This window comes from Enoplosus armatus, chromosome 8 (assembly GCF_043641665.1).
Source record: "Enoplosus armatus isolate fEnoArm2 chromosome 8, fEnoArm2.hap1, whole genome shotgun sequence".
NCBI lineage: Eukaryota > Metazoa > Chordata > Actinopteri > Centrarchiformes > Enoplosidae > Enoplosus > Enoplosus armatus.
Window position 1 is genome coordinate 20,440,266 of NC_092187.1, and position 15,366 is coordinate 20,455,631.

General features: G+C 39.7%; 3 protein-coding genes across 3 annotated transcripts; 2 read left to right on the forward strand and 1 right to left on the reverse strand.

The window, feature by feature from the left end:
• Window positions 1-730: 730 nt before the first annotated feature.
• gpkow (G patch domain and KOW motifs) lies at window positions 731-6,533 on the forward strand. The gene is made up of 11 exons (XM_070909806.1): window positions 731-924; window positions 1,163-1,332; window positions 1,428-1,573; window positions 3,096-3,202; window positions 3,504-3,708; window positions 3,827-3,959; window positions 4,450-4,639; window positions 4,817-4,937; window positions 5,376-5,445; window positions 6,161-6,246; window positions 6,342-6,533. The coding sequence occupies exons 1-11, from the start codon at window positions 731-733 to the stop codon at window positions 6,468-6,470; spliced, it is 1,551 nt and encodes a 516-aa protein (XP_070765907.1). The 3' UTR covers window positions 6,471-6,533.
• A 141-nt stretch (window positions 6,534-6,674) lies between these two features.
• On the reverse strand, window positions 6,675-10,334 carry pqbp1 (polyglutamine binding protein 1). The gene is made up of 7 exons (XM_070910288.1): window positions 10,256-10,334; window positions 9,218-9,285; window positions 9,020-9,131; window positions 8,130-8,230; window positions 7,714-7,896; window positions 7,570-7,627; window positions 6,675-7,114 (listed from the first exon to the last, which is right to left on the reverse strand). Exons 2-7 carry the CDS (start codon window positions 9,282-9,284, stop codon window positions 6,964-6,966), a joined length of 672 nt encoding a protein of 223 aa, XP_070766389.1. The 5' UTR covers window position 9,285; window positions 10,256-10,334; the 3' UTR covers window positions 6,675-6,963.
• Window positions 10,335-10,371: 37 nt separating this feature from the next.
• timm17b (translocase of inner mitochondrial membrane 17 homolog B (yeast)) lies at window positions 10,372-13,606 on the forward strand. The gene is made up of 6 exons (XM_070910289.1): window positions 10,372-10,402; window positions 11,381-11,480; window positions 11,573-11,636; window positions 11,901-12,029; window positions 12,137-12,247; window positions 13,530-13,606. The coding sequence occupies exons 1-6, from the start codon at window positions 10,377-10,379 to the stop codon at window positions 13,586-13,588; spliced, it is 489 nt and encodes a 162-aa protein (XP_070766390.1). The 5' UTR covers window positions 10,372-10,376; the 3' UTR covers window positions 13,589-13,606.
• The last annotated feature ends 1,760 nt before the right edge of the window (window positions 13,607-15,366 follow it).

Consider the following 15,366-nt stretch of genomic DNA (forward strand, 5'->3'; position numbering starts at 1 on the left):
TCTGTACCTGCATCAGCAGCATCACTTTTCGCTTACGAGTTGTAACCAGGATTTAAAGGCGTGAGAACCGGATTAAAACGTGAGTTTTTCAAGCCCAGTTTGCAATTTTAGTGCAGTTGCGACGAGTCTGATTTGATTACAGTAACAAATATTAAGTTTAGAAAGCTGCGAGTTTTAGTTGAGATAAAACTTTAATGGGCCTCATAGGGAAAATGGGTCCTGTGTAGCAAATAATAGGATGGACATAACCCACATCAGCCTGAACACACCAAAACACAATCATAAATGATTTTAAAAAGAAAGTGTAAGCCCAAATAATTATGCAAAAACATGAAAGTGAGGTGAAATACACTCTACAAAGAATGTAAAACCAGCACACAATGTAAATATTAGATGTAACAAGACAACCACATTGCATTTACTGTCTTGAGAATTTAATTCACAAAATTTGATTTCATTGAGTAGCCTATTACCAAGGAGAAACATATTTTTGTTTTTTGTAAATATATGCAAACTGTATTTCCTTCCTGCCCATTTTGCTCTCTCTCCTTTGTGGATTATAATCACATTTAGTTGTGTCCAAGTGTCTTAACGGGTAGTTATATCTTTTAATTCTGATGCATGATGGGAATTGTAGTAATTTGTAAAGACTGAAAAGAAACAGGTTTAGGGGAATAAAACTACAACTACCAGAATTCCTTTCTCCTACTTCAGTCGGTTACAAACAATAATGGCGTCGCACGGGGAAGATACAGGTGCCCCTAAGGCTGCTGCTTCTGGGGACCAAGGAGAGAAAAAAAACACGGCAGTGTCGTTTTGTTTTACTAAAACAGTTAGCAAATTCAAACCTTCGACTAGCGACACTTTGACCAAGAAAGATGACCGAGATTACCTGACCGGAATTGACGGAAAGGAATTGCAAAGGTAGGCATCGTATGCTAATGCTAACCAACATATCATAGCATTAGCGTAACCGTTACGTTTCCATTCTAATATAGTTAGCCAGTAATTCAATGATAAGGCGTTGTTAGCAAATGTAAAGTAGGCGTAAACCTTATCTAGCTAAGGTAGGTATATGCCTTATTTAGGACAATAACGTTAGGTACATCTTGTTTTGAAGCGGCCCTGCCTGCTAGCTCGCTAACTTCACTCTGTCTTGTAGTTCAAAACCATCTGAGAAGCCCAAAGAGCTCATCATCCCTCTGATCCAGAAGAACCGCTGGCACAGACATGACCGAGCGGGCCACAGCGCGGGGAGTGGAGGCAAAACACAAGAAACAAGCCAAGACAAGGACTCTGTGGATTCTCAGGCTGTCAAAGAACTCATTGAAGGTGTGTACATTTAGAAGACGAGGTTTACTGTGTGTTGAGGGTATAATTACCTCTCATTCAAAGCTCCGACTACATCTCTCAACTCTTGCTTGTAGACTCCCGGAGGCAGCTTGAGCAGTGGCAGAATGGCCCTCAGTCAGAGAGAAACCTGAACCTCAGCATCCCCCTGTTGATGCAAAACAAAGTGCCCGATGGCTTTGAGGACGGAGACCAAGTAAAGGTGGATCTACGGCCTGAATCTGTAAGTATGGATACCAGTTGTGTGACAGGAATACTCTCCAATCTGTCAAAGAATGTGAGTTTGTCGTTATACTCAGTGGTTCGGTCAGAAAAAGAACATTCTTGATTTGATCTTTTGGATGAAGTCTTAATTAAAGTCTTTCTAACACACTGTTTAAAAATAAGTGTTGGAAATACGCTTTGCAGCATTACGCCATTTTGTTAGTATGTGTCTCACATCAGGATCTTTCCACTTCAACTACAGTGGAGTCTTGGAGCATAAAATAATTCAGTATATTTCAGTGTATGCATTGTTTTGTTTTAGTATTAGGTGAGCTCAGTCAAGAGCACAGTCAAGTCATAGAAAGTACACCCAAGCATGAGAGCAATGTGAAGAGGTGAAGGAGATTGGATGATTCACTGTCTCAATTGAAAGTCTGACACACAAAAATAACAAATATAAGGAACAGCAAGATCAAATAGATAATGGATCCGGGAGCTTAAATTAATTTAATAAGTCTAAAGTAATTAATTTGCTTGTACTATATTAAAAACACTCCTCTACATCGATATAATGCTAGCTGAACACGTGTTATTGTCCAACTATACCATCATGAACATTCATGTAAATACACATACGTACACCTGGTAGTCCTTTTATGCTTTTATTTTAGAAACTTTCTACTGTTGGCAGCTGGGGTTTGCTGCCTTGTTCAAGAGCATTTGTGTAATAGTTGTTTGAGGAGGGCTCTTCTTTAGTTGTAATTTCTTTAAATGGTATCAGATGTGAAGATCACATAATCTGCTAGAGAGGCATTTCAGTGAGGGTATGAAAATGCTTCACAGTACAAAATGTCTGGTAGACTGGCTACTTTGACTCAGATTGAAATTTGAGTGTGTGAAAGTGCTGACGGTCAACTGAGTCCAATAACACCCCTGTGTGCGTACACAGTAGAGCGCATGCGTATGTGTGCGGATGAGTACAGTAAGGCTTGGGTGGCAGACAGGTGTCAACATTCTCCCCAGAGACATTCAGCCATCCAATCAGATTTCTTTCTGTTGCTTTTCATCAGAGGCCTCACGCCTCGTCACTGTCATCCCATGTCTGCTCTCAGTCACTGCCGACGTGACTGTCAGAACATGAGAGTCAGGGGAAACTTGCTCACTGTGCCCCGGAGCTCATTTTAATGCAGTTTCCTCTGTGAGGGTTGGCTCCCAGCTTCCCTCAGAGGAAAGCCTTCAGTGGAGACAGAGATGAGCCGGGCCACTGCTCTGATGAGGGGCGCTGTGGCTGCTGCCTGGTGACTTGAGTCAGCCCGGGCTGAGTCTGACAGCCTGGAGCCAAAGGGCTGACTAAGACCGGCATCACAAACTGCTTCTGTTTGTCAGTCAGTCGGCACTAACAGTATTTTGTGTTTCAGAACTCAGAGATTACATAAGCACCTCATTTAGCACGTGTTTAACGCAGAATGTGTGGTGTCTGTATTTCTCGTTGTTTGAGCATTTAATGTATGTATGATAATATCACTGTATGTGTTTGTCAGTCAACAGTGGCAGATTATGAGACTGTTCCTGTTGAAGCGTATGGACTAGCTATGCTTAAAGGGATGGGCTGGAACAAAGCAGAAGGCATTGGACGCACCTTTAAACAGTAAGTAACAAACAGACCCCTTGTTTTAATATTTCCTCTCCTAACATTATGCTTAACTTGCACTGTGGTGTTCAAATTTGAGCTGAAACAGTTGATCGGTCGACTGACAAAACAAATATGCAACAATTTTGATAACTGACTAATTGCTTAAGTCGTTTAACCAAGCAAACAGGCTAAACATGCTTTAGTTCCAGCTTCACAAATACTTTTCTCAGTTTTATATCACTGTAAACGTAGTTAGTCCAGCTTCTTTTACATTTTTGTTTATTGATTTAATGCTGTTGTTCCCTGGCTGCTACAGAGATGTGAAGCCAATCGAACACCAACTCCGTCCAAAAGGTTTGGGTCTTGGAGCTGATCGTTCAGCGATAAAAGACCTGGAGCCCAGCAAACGTCAGCGTCCCCCCAAGCCAGGCGAGGAGCGAGAGAAGGAGGAGGAACTGGTGATGGGTCCAGGCGCCTGTGTGCTGGTGGAGTCAGGGGCGCATAAAGACCTGTATGGCAAGGTAGAGTTGATCTGAAATGTGTTCGCATCCATATCTCCTGAAACAGAAGTAAGGCATCTAACAACTACCTGTTTTATTTCTATGTATTGCTGTCATAACTTTCATTCATGTGCTGCAGATTGAAGGCGTTGATCCAGACAACGCTCGAGTTATGGTGAAGCTGGCTATCGGTGGCAAGACTGTGACTATCAGCCAGTATGCTATTAAAGTGGTCGGGCGCAAGGAATACGACAAAAACAGCAAAGACGTCAGTGAGTAACTCTGAACAAATGAAATGGAAAAGGTTAACATTTATGGAAAATGTTCTGGATGCTAATGGACTATGATTTTGTGTTACTGCGTGCCAAACTGGATATTTCACTTCATTTTAGTGAAATTTAGAGGTCATCAAATGCCAAAATAGTGTTTTCATTTTAACCAACTGTGATGTATGTGGGGGTTTTTTACATGTAAACCTGTTACATGTAATGAGAATAGCAATATGATAGTTTTATCAAACAGAAATGATCAGTCATGAACTTCAGATTGTTTGTTGTGTGTAGAGCTGATTTGATTTGATGATTGACAGAAAATGAATCAGCAAGTTTTGATAACCGATTAATCGTTGAAACTTATTTTCTTAGCAAAAATGTCGATTCAGCCTTTGGGGCATTCACTGCTCACAACACTGCAGCGTCTATGTTTGGGTGTTTGCCACGTTTCACTCGACGCCATGCTAACCAGGTTTGTCCACTAAACCAGGTCGCCTCAGTAAAGCCCACAAAGACGAGGAAAAGGAGAAAGAGAAGGAAAAAGAGCGAGAAAAGGACCAACAGAGACGGGAGGAGAAAGAGAGGCGGAGTAATGGCGACGAGGTAAAACACAAGTCTGCAGAAAGAGATGGAGGAAAAGATGAGAGGAAGAGGAAATACACAGAATCGAGTCAAGACAGGTACATTCCCATTAAAAGATGACGATACAACTCTGGGCTTTTCATGTTTCTTATTGATCAGTGTTTAAAATGTTGTTATTTTACATTCACCAATATTTCTCATTTTCATTTATTGGTTAATAATGTGTCAATGTTTTCTTTGAGTTAACGGACTGTTTATTTGTTTTTCTTCTTTAGAGAGAAGCCTCCAGTGAAAGAGGCGAGGCGGCCACCGGCTCCCCCCTCCTGGCTCCAGAGAGACTTGAAAGTTCGCTTTATAGATAAAGCTTTCAAAGGGGGCAGGTACTACAACTCAAAGGTACTAATACGCCACCTAGATATCACATGATCATCAAAGCATCTTTTCTTTGTATCAGCTTACTCCTTAGTCTCCTTTGGGTTATGGAATTCCTATGTTATCGTCGAGTGGTTTATTTTAGACAAGAACATATTGAGGGAATTTGTTTGAGATTATTAAACTCACCAGGCTTTTTACCCAGTTACATGGGTAAGAATATATTTCGTTGGATGTTGCATATTTGTGTTTATGTTTGATTAATAACATTATTCTGAAATAGGAGCAATCAAAAACACACCGTTAGAAGGGTAGAAAAAGGTGTCGTCCAGTCACCGAAAAGCTCCATATCTTTAGCTGCAGTGTTTCAATAATTGTTAAAATTAATTAATAATTGTTTAATAATAATAAAAATGTCAAATTTCTGTCAGAGCTGTTAAGATCAGTCTTCCTTTCTTCTAGATGCGTGTGGAGGATGTCCTGACACCGACTACCTGTGTGTGTCGAACTGAAGAGGGAAGACTGTTAGACGGTGAGTCATTAGTGCCATCTCAGTCTCTCATGGTGTTAGTTTTCCCTCTCCCCTTTTTTTATTCTCTAAAAAAAGCAGTTATTATGATACCACTCTCACGTCTGTCTGTTTATAAATATGAAGCTACAGCCAGAAGCTATCTTAGCTTAGACTGGCAGCAGCCTCACTCGGTCCAGATTCAAACTCCATTTTGGTCTTTTTATTTAACTTCAGTTTTTGTACGCATTAAACAAATGAGATAAAACATGTTAATTAGTGAGCTTTAGAAGTGCTCATAGGCATATTCATTTTTTTAACCTTTGAACAAAGCCAGTCTGTTTTCTAAGCTTAGCTAACGGTCTCCTGGCTGCAGCTTTATATTTACAGACAGAAAGAGTGGTATCGATCTTCTCATCTAACTCTCAGCAAGAAAGCAAATGAGCATGTTTCCCAAAATGTCGGTTGAGCATATTTTGTGTCTAACATTAAGTGTGTTCTCACTGCAGACAAACTTTCCCAACTGCTCATGTACACAGTTGGTGTAATGTGAAACTCCACAGATTCAGGGATTCTTTTATTGTTTTATAAAGAAATTATTAATGCCTTATTGACTAAGATTGATGTGATACAGATACATTCGTGGCATTTAATATCTGCTGAATCATTAGTGAAGAGGTAACCACTCTACTCCTTAGAGTTGCTATAGTAACTGCGCTGTTTCTTCTCTCTGTGGCAGATGTGAAGCAGAACATGCTGGAAACCATTGTTCCAAAAAGTGAATATGATTCTGTAATGGTTGTACTGGGCGAGAACAGAGGACAGGTATGCAAAGGATCTTTTTTTTTTTTTTGCAGGAGGTGTGTACTGGTGTGTATTATTACTAATCGCAGTATTTACATTTACACTTGTTTGTTCAGGTCGGCCGTATTCTGCAGCGGGATAAAAACAAGTGCAGAGCGATGGTCCAGCTCGACCGATATGAGGAGAAAGTGTTCACACTGGACTATGACTGTATTTGTCACTATGTAGGAGCAGCAGACCATTGATCTACATATCTTATTTGTTTTCATTATTCAAATTTTCCCTGTCCTTCTTTTTTTAATATTCAAAAGTGATGGATTTCTTAAGATTTTAAAGCATTGCAATTTTGTAATAAAACATTGTCAAGAATTGTATTTGTACAGATGTTATTACAAGATCTACCACCACACCATAAAGAAACGTTGCAATGAGTAATTTTCACAGTAATCTTTAACTTTATTAGCAAATTATGTCGACAAATGGCCCTAGTAACAACAAGAAGGTCAATCTTTAGGTCATATAAAAACATATTTACAACTGTTCTACATGTTTGAAAAGATAATGAATGCACTGGCAGTATAAAAGCTCAGCGCTCAATGTCTGACACGTACACACATTTCAGAATGAAAAGAAAGAACTTGAGACGTGTCAGTCTGTAACGGCAGCTGTTATGATGTGAGCGCAGGGGAGGCAAACTGTACAGCTGTGTCGTTGTTAGTTGTTTCCGGGGAGCTCGGCTTACTCCTTGGGTATCTGGTTTGCTGCGTTAGCCCGAAGCACGGCTCCTGGACTTGGGTACGGCCGCTGCTGGAACAGAGGCCCCGCCGCGGTGGTGTCTGCTCCCGTCTTTGCTTCATTACGCTTGGGCAGGCCACTTGACCATGTGCCCCTGTAAAGATAAATACGTTTGGTTTTATGCATTCTACTCATACCTTAAAGGGGCAATCCACCAAATTTACACATCAAAAATAAGTTAATGGGACGTGTTTAGCAATATTCAGCCTGTGAAAATGGTTATATAATGTCTTCTGTGGCTCTGGAGGAGCTTTTCAAGTCTGAGAAAATAACCCTAATGATGTAAGTGATGTCATCGGGGTTATCTCAGCTCGGTCTTGGAGGCTACTTATATATAACAGAAAGTCTGCATTACAAACAGGGTTGTGGGGTTTAAATTATGTGGACATTTACCAGGTAGGGAGGGTCCAATGAAAAGACGCATTTAGTTGCATTATGGGAATTGTAGGATCCAGAGTTTTGTTTTCGAGCTGGACCCATATCATTTTTGAAGTACTCCTTTTAAGAAGGGACCAAGAACTTGTTTGATTATGACTGTAAATACGGTACCTTGGGGCATCAGAATAAGCACTTGGATCCATGGGGTCCATCTCATCATCTTTTCTCCCTGAGGAAAATAAATATGTAACATCCATTAATGTAAAAAGCATCATCAAATTGAAAATGGTTGTGTCATATGATGTAAACATTTACCTCTTTTGTTCTTACTGTACGGTGCCATGTCTTCTCTCCGCTGCTTTCTTCTGTCTCTGTCCCTCCCTTCATCCCTCTCTCGGTCTCTGTCCCGATCCCTTTCCCGCTCTTTGTCTCTTTCCCGCTCTCGCTCTCTGTCTGGCTTCTCAAACTGCCGCTCAACTCTTTCATCTCCTCCCTCAGCTAAAAAATAAAAATAAAACAAAAAAAAGACAATAGTTACAAAATAAACCATTGCCAGAATTTGGCAAAAAAACAAACCCAAAGTGCATTCATCATTTGTCATTATCTGCAATGATTTGTAAGTCAGACATGAATGGTATATGGTAACACATTTCCATGGAGACAGGACTGCAATAATGATCTTAACTGTGTCAGAGAAAATGTTCAGTTATGGAGGCTTTATAATGCCGTACCTCTAATTTTCTTGGCAGGTTTTGTTACCACTGCAGTTGGGTCATTTGGGGAAAGCCAGGCCACCAAATCTGTCTCCACATTCCAGTAATAAGGAAGACCGCTATGGATTGAAGGAGAAAGACGATAAAATGGTTACATTTAGAAAAATAACTTATATTATTAGTCATTATTAATGATGAATAATGTCATTAGGAAATTGATGATGCATAGCAGTAGTTATAGTGTAGTGAAATAGTAGTACAATCATTATTACATGATACTGATACAGTATGGCTTATTTCCAGTGTGGCCCATAAACATATAACAAGCTAATCCATAAACACACACAGAGCAGCGGAGAGGCTAAGCTAACATGTATCGAGACATGAAGTGTTAAATATTAAATAAGTAAGACATCACAACAAAATAAGCATGAATAAGCATGAAATTATCGCAAACATCTTAAAACTCATTATGAAATGTTGTTTCATCAACAGTGAAAGTGAGTTTGTTGCTGGTCATTTTTACTTAATTCCAACAACAACAACAACTGTATTTTATAATAAAGTATTTGTCCATCAAGACAAACAGCTGAGCCAACTTCCAAAGCAACAGCCTTCTCAATATAAATCAGGAAACAAATCATTGAGAGACCTTATTGCTGGGGCCTAATCTTACATCAAAATAATGTACCTTTTTAAATAAACTATGTTAGTGCAAGAATGAGGGTGACATTTCTTTGTAATTTGTTATAAAAATCTGTTGTGTTTGAATCTCAGTTTGACCCCTTAATAAAACATACTTAAGCAAAAAACAAATACGATTTTATGGGACTTCAACCTTCTAGAAACCGTTAAAAGAATGTCAGAGGAAAAAACGTCACTCAATAGTCAATATCAAGTATACGTACCAAGCAAGGTCGAACACTTTATACCAGTTTGGTGGCAGATTCTCCACTCTGGTGGCTTCATAATCTACGTTGTTGTCATCGTAATCTTCAGCAATAATCTCCTCGTCTACCTCTGGATGAATTGGAGGAGAAAGGTTGATACATGACACATGAAAAAATAAAGACAAATGTCTGAATGCTAAAATGTTTTTCTACTACCTTGCTCTGACGGTTTAACAATCCCTCTCTTGGCCAAGCGGGCCAGCAGTGCCGGGGGAAGAGGCATCCTAAAACAGAGAGACGGGAGGATTAACTCATGATGCAACCAAGACTGCAAACCTTTCTCCACTGCCTTCAGCAGCTGGAAGCAGTGATACATAGATAATGGCCTCTGTCATAAAAAACCCAGACACTTACCCAATCATCCAAAAGTAATTCATATAGACATATATAGATGTTCTTTTGTCTTGTGTGACAGTAAACTAACTATTTAGGGTTTGGAGTGTTGGTTGGAGAAAATAAGAGGAATTCAATGACAATATCTTGGGCTCTAGGAAATGATGTGATGGCCATTTTCACAGATTCCTAACATTTTATAAACCAAACAAATTAACAACAGTGAATGGTTTGTTGCAGCTCTAACACCTGCATAACTTTTCTATTTGAAACTGTGCATCTACAGCTGGTAGGGGTTTGGTGGTGTGGACAGCTCCAAAACTATTAAATTCAGATTTTGCAACATGAATATATTATATTAATTTCCCACTGTCACTGCAGAGTTCTGCTACAGTACGTAACATCAACAGGGATGCAACAAAGCCAGCAACTGTGACTCCTGAAAGTTGTCCCGAGATAAGGACCCATGGAAATGTCCCTGAATCAAGATTAAAGCCCGTGAGGCTGAGGAAACTTCCCTGATGGCAATACAATGGTTCACCAGTCATTTCAGTATCCCTCCCACAGACTAGGTTATTCTCCTCTGCGTGCTTTAGCTGCTCAGGCTTGGACAACGTTTTATTTATTTTTTTTAAAAAGGAGACTTTATGCGTTTTAAGTCATTCGCTTCATGTAGAATAAAACATTTATTTCCACAAAATAAACTGCACCGCCCGCTCGGTAACTCCGAGGCAGCAAATTACGCCGAATTCGATTACAACGAACACACGTGTGCGCTTCATAAACACCCCAAAACAACACGAACACTAAAAACCTGCTCTTTTCAATTGAGTGAATGAATAAAAATAAGTTCCACAATACCTGTTTTACAGAAAATCGTCCTATTTGATCTCCGAGGAGAGAGAGCTGCGCTGCGACTTCCCAAAACAGCACACGGCGCGCACAATGATGACGTTGCACTGTTCGCTTGACGACAACAAACATGGAGGAATATGCCCGTGAACCTTGGTAGGATTAGTTAGTTAACACTTGCCTTTCGTTATAAATTCATCAGTGCTATCCTTAGACGTAGTTTTGTCTTCTTCGTGTCATGTTTAAGTTGTTGTCAGAGTAAACAGAGAAGCTCTGTGGTTTAGCCGGCTAGCTTAGTGAAGGGCTGTGGTCAGTATGTACCCACAGCTAACTTAGCTACTAGTCTAAGCTTCAGCAAGCTTTTACATGAATATGTTAGTGTTTTTAAGTGACAGCTGAAGGGATGGTACCCTAAAATATAACTCTCACATGTTACTCACATGATATTGTATAGTGCAGTTTAAATTTGTGAATTTGAGCAAACCTCCAATCACCAACAGCAAGACTACAGTACTCATGTCAACTAAAGATAAATCCTGGACCAGCTCACAGGACAGGGACTATGACTTTGATATTACTGCCATATGCAGGGGTCTTGACAGAATCCCTGGCTATGATTGCTCAAATAATAATATTAATAACTGCACTGATATTTTGTGAATTGTAGGCTACATTTGTACAAGAATATGTATTTAACAGTGTCCATTGTTTTTATCCATTTTGTCTATAACATGTCAGAAAATAGTGAAAAATACCCTTTTGATATTGTTGCTAGATAAATAGTTATTATTCTGTTTATAGACTAATTTATTGATTAGCTGATTGTTTCAGCATAAGTATGATGATGCTACAACAGGGTATGATAGGGTGGCACCAATAAGAGTTACTTGGATGGACTGGCTCAAATAAAAGTGTTGTCTCTAATTTACTGTCAATGAACCAACCAAAATCATTGCAGTATCACAGTGTGAATTCTGTTATGGTACCAATTTTCTCTCCACAATAAACTATTTTGAGGAGTGCTGAAAATGCACACCTTACATTACAAAACCTTAGTATGTCTAATAGTTTGACATTACATTCTTTACTCTGTCTTTACATGTTTTCCCCTCTCCTCTTAATGCCTTCCTGCAGTCCCTGGAGGATAGTGGATGACTGTGGAGGTGCTTTCACCATGGGTGCAATTGGAGGAGGGGTGTTCCAGGCGATCAAGGGCTTTCGTAACGCCCCTGCAGTGAGTTCACCACATGATAATGATGATTATTATTTGCTCTGACTCTCATCAGGTTTTTAAAGGCAGAATTAAACGGTGCTCTAATGTTTCAGGGTGTCGGACACAGACTGAGAGGTAGTGCCAACGCAGTGAGAATAAGAGCTCCACAGATTGGAGGTGAGGAGGTCTTCCTCTGTGAATGAATTGTTTCCTTTAATGTAGCTCTTGGAATCTTAATATGCACATAATATATACATACATATATTAGAGCCCTTGTGTATATTAAATTGTTTACCTGCCATGGGGGTTTGTTATATTTTGGTTGCGACAGTTATTTTATTGAATTATTCATGATTACATTTTCTTTGCCTAAAACTAAAATCATAAACTAAAACCTAAAATTAGCAAACACTCACTGCCTTGTTTTTGGTGGTTTTGCAGGTAGCTTCGCGGTATGGGGAGGGCTCTTCTCCACAATCGACTGTGGTTTAGTTCGCCTGAGAGGGAAAGAGGATCCTTGGAACTCCATAACAAGTGGTGCGCTGACTGGGGCCATTCTAGCAGCACGCAGTAAGAAGAAGCCCATAAATCACAATGAACTTGACACCACCTTCCTGTGTCACTGACCATCATCAAATTAATTAGTGTGATTCAATGAATTCTGTTTTTTTCTCCAGGTGGGCCGTTAACTATGATGGGCTCTGCCATGATGGGGGGAATTTTGCTTGCTCTCATTGAGGGTTTTGGGATCCTCCTAACCAGATATACAGCGCAGCAGTTTCAGAATCGTAAGTAAAGCTAATTGAGTTTTGCAAATTATATTTTAAGCAGCTATAATCAATATTTTTGATTATATATGTGAAAGGTGTCACTCGTAGTGATGAACCCACAGAGAAAGATTTTTTGTTTTCTATACCACAACTTTACTGTTTTGGATCACTCTCACCGCTCAGCATAGTTTTCAGCAAAAAAAGCTCTAAAAATCAATTGTACACTACCTGATTAACACCAAACCGCTGACTAGTCTGCTAGTTTGCAACTAGCTGCTGAACATAGTGAAAGGATTTGCTGCTAAAGAGCCAGATATTTCCCTCAGGAGTTAGTTTAGACCAAAGCAGAGTTAAGAACAGGGTGAATATTGGACTTACATTCGCCAAGTGGACAGAAATGTGACTCCAGTTGAATGCTAATAATGCTAATGTTGCTCCGTATCTGCTGGATGTGTAAATAAGCAGTTTGCCATATTAACTTAAAAGGTGATAATATGTTAGAGCTTGTTTCCGCTGCCCCCAAGTTCCAAAAAATCCATTATTGCAGGTTTAAATGAAGAGGAATTTCATTCAGTCTCTCAAAGTACTCGTTCAATGTAATTAGAGTCTCTGGTTTCGTCAGTACCTCCCGCACACAAGTATTCTCTCTGCATTACTGCTAATAACCCACTTGTGCAAAATAATAACCATTAGTGAAAGAGGCAGCCCACTGTGGGGGTCTGCAATGCTGTGAGAAAGGCCTCATTAAACAGATAATTTAGTGGTTTTGTGTTGTGTTTTTAGTATACCTGTGAATAAATGGTCAAACCTCCAGCAGAGCTACAATTGTTTATGATAACAAGAAGATCTGAATAGTCTAAAACATCACAAGTATAGTAGAAGTCAGGTTTTGGTGTCAGTACTGTAGAAACCATAGACAAACAATAGACCAGAAATGCAATGTTCTAACGAGTAAGAGCTGACTCTCATTTCTGTTAGACTGGAAGATCTCTTTCTCTCTCTCTCACTGTGGTGCCAGAACTTTTTGCACCGTCACAAGTTGCTGCATTTTCTCTGAGACTTGTGGAAAAGCCCATAGGCCCTTTTTCACAGCAGACATATTTACTTGTTAAGTGGATAAGGGTGAGGTTACGTAGGCACACCAAAAAGATTAACTGATCAGCAGAAATTATATAAATAAATAATTATAAAGGTCAAAGAGGAAAATACATTTTATCTTGATTATATTAATACCTTGGATGAACAGGATACTGCCACTGACACCTGAGAAATGAACTGTCTTCTTTCTTGTTTTCTTCAGCTATTCCCTTTGCAGATGACCCCAGTCAGTTACCTCCAAAGGATGGGGGTCAGCAGTAGCAGCGGGGGGCAAAGGGGCAGTTTCAGTAGAGAGCAACAAGGACTGCCAGCTGTGGACTCGGTGAGTCAGAACAGAGCGTAGGGGGGACTGACATCACAGCATGTAGCAGGATGACCAGGATGTGGAGATACTGGTCCTTACAGTGCTGTCAAGTAGTTGCACTATGTGTTTATATCTCAGGGGTAAATTACTGAGTTTTACTTATTTATGAGTGAATGTTTGTATGTGAACAAACCTCATGTTTGCACCTCCAGCATCTCATGCAACACTTTCTGTATTAATGGTTATTCCATCTTCACTGTGACCTTTTTGGGTTAAATATGCAAGTCTGAAATGAATATAAAAAAATGTATTTCATTATACAACATCTCAATAGTTTGACATTTAGGGGGAATACGTTTATTCGCTATTTCTTGCTGAGAGTTAGATGAGAATATCAATACTGCCCCCATGTTTGTTTGGTAAACATGAGCCAGCAGCCGCTTAGCTTAGCATAAAGACTGTAAACAGGGGGAAACAGTTAGCTACTAAGGTAATAAGATCTGTCAGCACCTCTAAAGCTCAATGATTAACATTCTGTATCTCGTTTAATCCATACAAAACAACAATTTATAATTTTACAGGGGGGTTGTGTGCCGGACTATTTCTTGGCCTGCGCAGTGACTTGCTGGAGTCGTGTCATCATTCTGATGTTGCCAGGCAACCAGTGGAGTTCTTCTTATCTTCTTATGTAACTCTTGGCAAGAAAGCAAATAAGTATATTTCCAAAAATGTCAAACTATTCCTTTAAGCTTCCAAAGATTTTGCACCTGTACGGGCAGATTTAGTAAACAGTGAAGTGTTTTAATGGCTGCAAAGCAGACGGGTAGAATAATAGAGAAATTAGATGTCTGTGACATTACAACAGCGTGTTTGTTCAGTGAGGATTTATTAGGGTTGGGCAATATGACGGTATATATCGTGCAACGGTAGAAATGTCCACCGGTAGAGATTTGGTAATACCATTTCCACCGTGGAAGCTATACCTTAGTGTCTCTGCATATATTTGGGGCAGGCTATGGAGCCAATCAGGGCTGGATTCTCGAGTGATCTCACGTTTGCCTCAAGGTAACGTGATTTGGGCAGCAGAACTGATTACCACGTTCTCACGTGAGAAGAAGTGAGTGACAAGAAAACATGGAGGAGGAGAGTGACGTCGTGAATACAGAGCATGAAGTACGGTATGGTCATTTAAAACCATTCCTTAATTGAATTTACAGAACAATTACTGTAGGCTATCATGATGTATACCATTACCGTGATAAAATGACATATACCGTGATAGAAGATTTTGGCCATATTGCCCAGCCCTAGGTTTTATCATGGAGAGTGGTAGTCTGAGAGTATTTTAAAGTTTTTAATTATGTGTCAGCTGTGACAATCAATGCAAAGAACTGTGAATGTTTTTAAATGATGTGTGTGCTTTAGATGGGCGTAGCTCAACAAAACCTCATTCCATTCTTTGTTTGCAGTTTCTCTTGATAAGATCTGGCCTCACTCGGCAGCTTTTGTAGTTTTTAATCTTTGTTGAATAGTTATTGTATTATGTATTAGAAGGATGAGCACAAATCTTGTATTTTCTGAAAAATACGAATGAGTTCCTAGAAATTATGGCTTGAACCACTTAAACTGAAGACAGTTCAATCAGCCAGTTATCTTGCACCCACTCGTCACTTTGATCGCTGCTTTATCCATCAAGCAACCAAGCACTTTTCAAGCACCATTTCTCTGTTTTCTT

Coding starts and splice junctions, on each gene's coding strand:
- gpkow (XM_070909806.1), top strand. CDS start 731: ATGGCGTCGCACGGGGAAGATACAGGTGCCCCTAAGGCTGCTGCTTCT. Junction 3,960..4,449: donor CAAAAACAGCAAAGACGTCA/GTGAGTAACTCT, acceptor CCACTAAACCAG/GTCGCCTCAGTAAAGCCCAC. Junction 6,247..6,341: donor TGGGCGAGAACAGAGGACAG/GTATGCAAAGGA, acceptor TTGTTTGTTCAG/GTCGGCCGTATTCTGCAGCG.
- pqbp1 (XM_070910288.1), bottom strand. CDS start 9,284: ATGCCTCTTCCCCCGGCACTGCTGGCCCGCTTGGCCAAGAGAGGGATT. Junction 8,231..9,019: donor AAAGTGTTCGACCTTGCTTG/GTACGTATACTT, acceptor TTCAATCCATAG/CGGTCTTCCTTATTACTGGA. Junction 7,628..7,713: donor GTACAGTAAGAACAAAAGAG/GTAAATGTTTAC, acceptor TATTTTCCTCAG/GGAGAAAAGATGATGAGATG.
- timm17b (XM_070910289.1), top strand. CDS start 10,377: ATGGAGGAATATGCCCGTGAACCTTG. Junction 10,403..11,380: donor GAATATGCCCGTGAACCTTG/GTAGGATTAGTT, acceptor GCCTTCCTGCAG/TCCCTGGAGGATAGTGGATG. Junction 12,248..13,529: donor AGCGCAGCAGTTTCAGAATC/GTAAGTAAAGCT, acceptor TGTTTTCTTCAG/CTATTCCCTTTGCAGATGAC.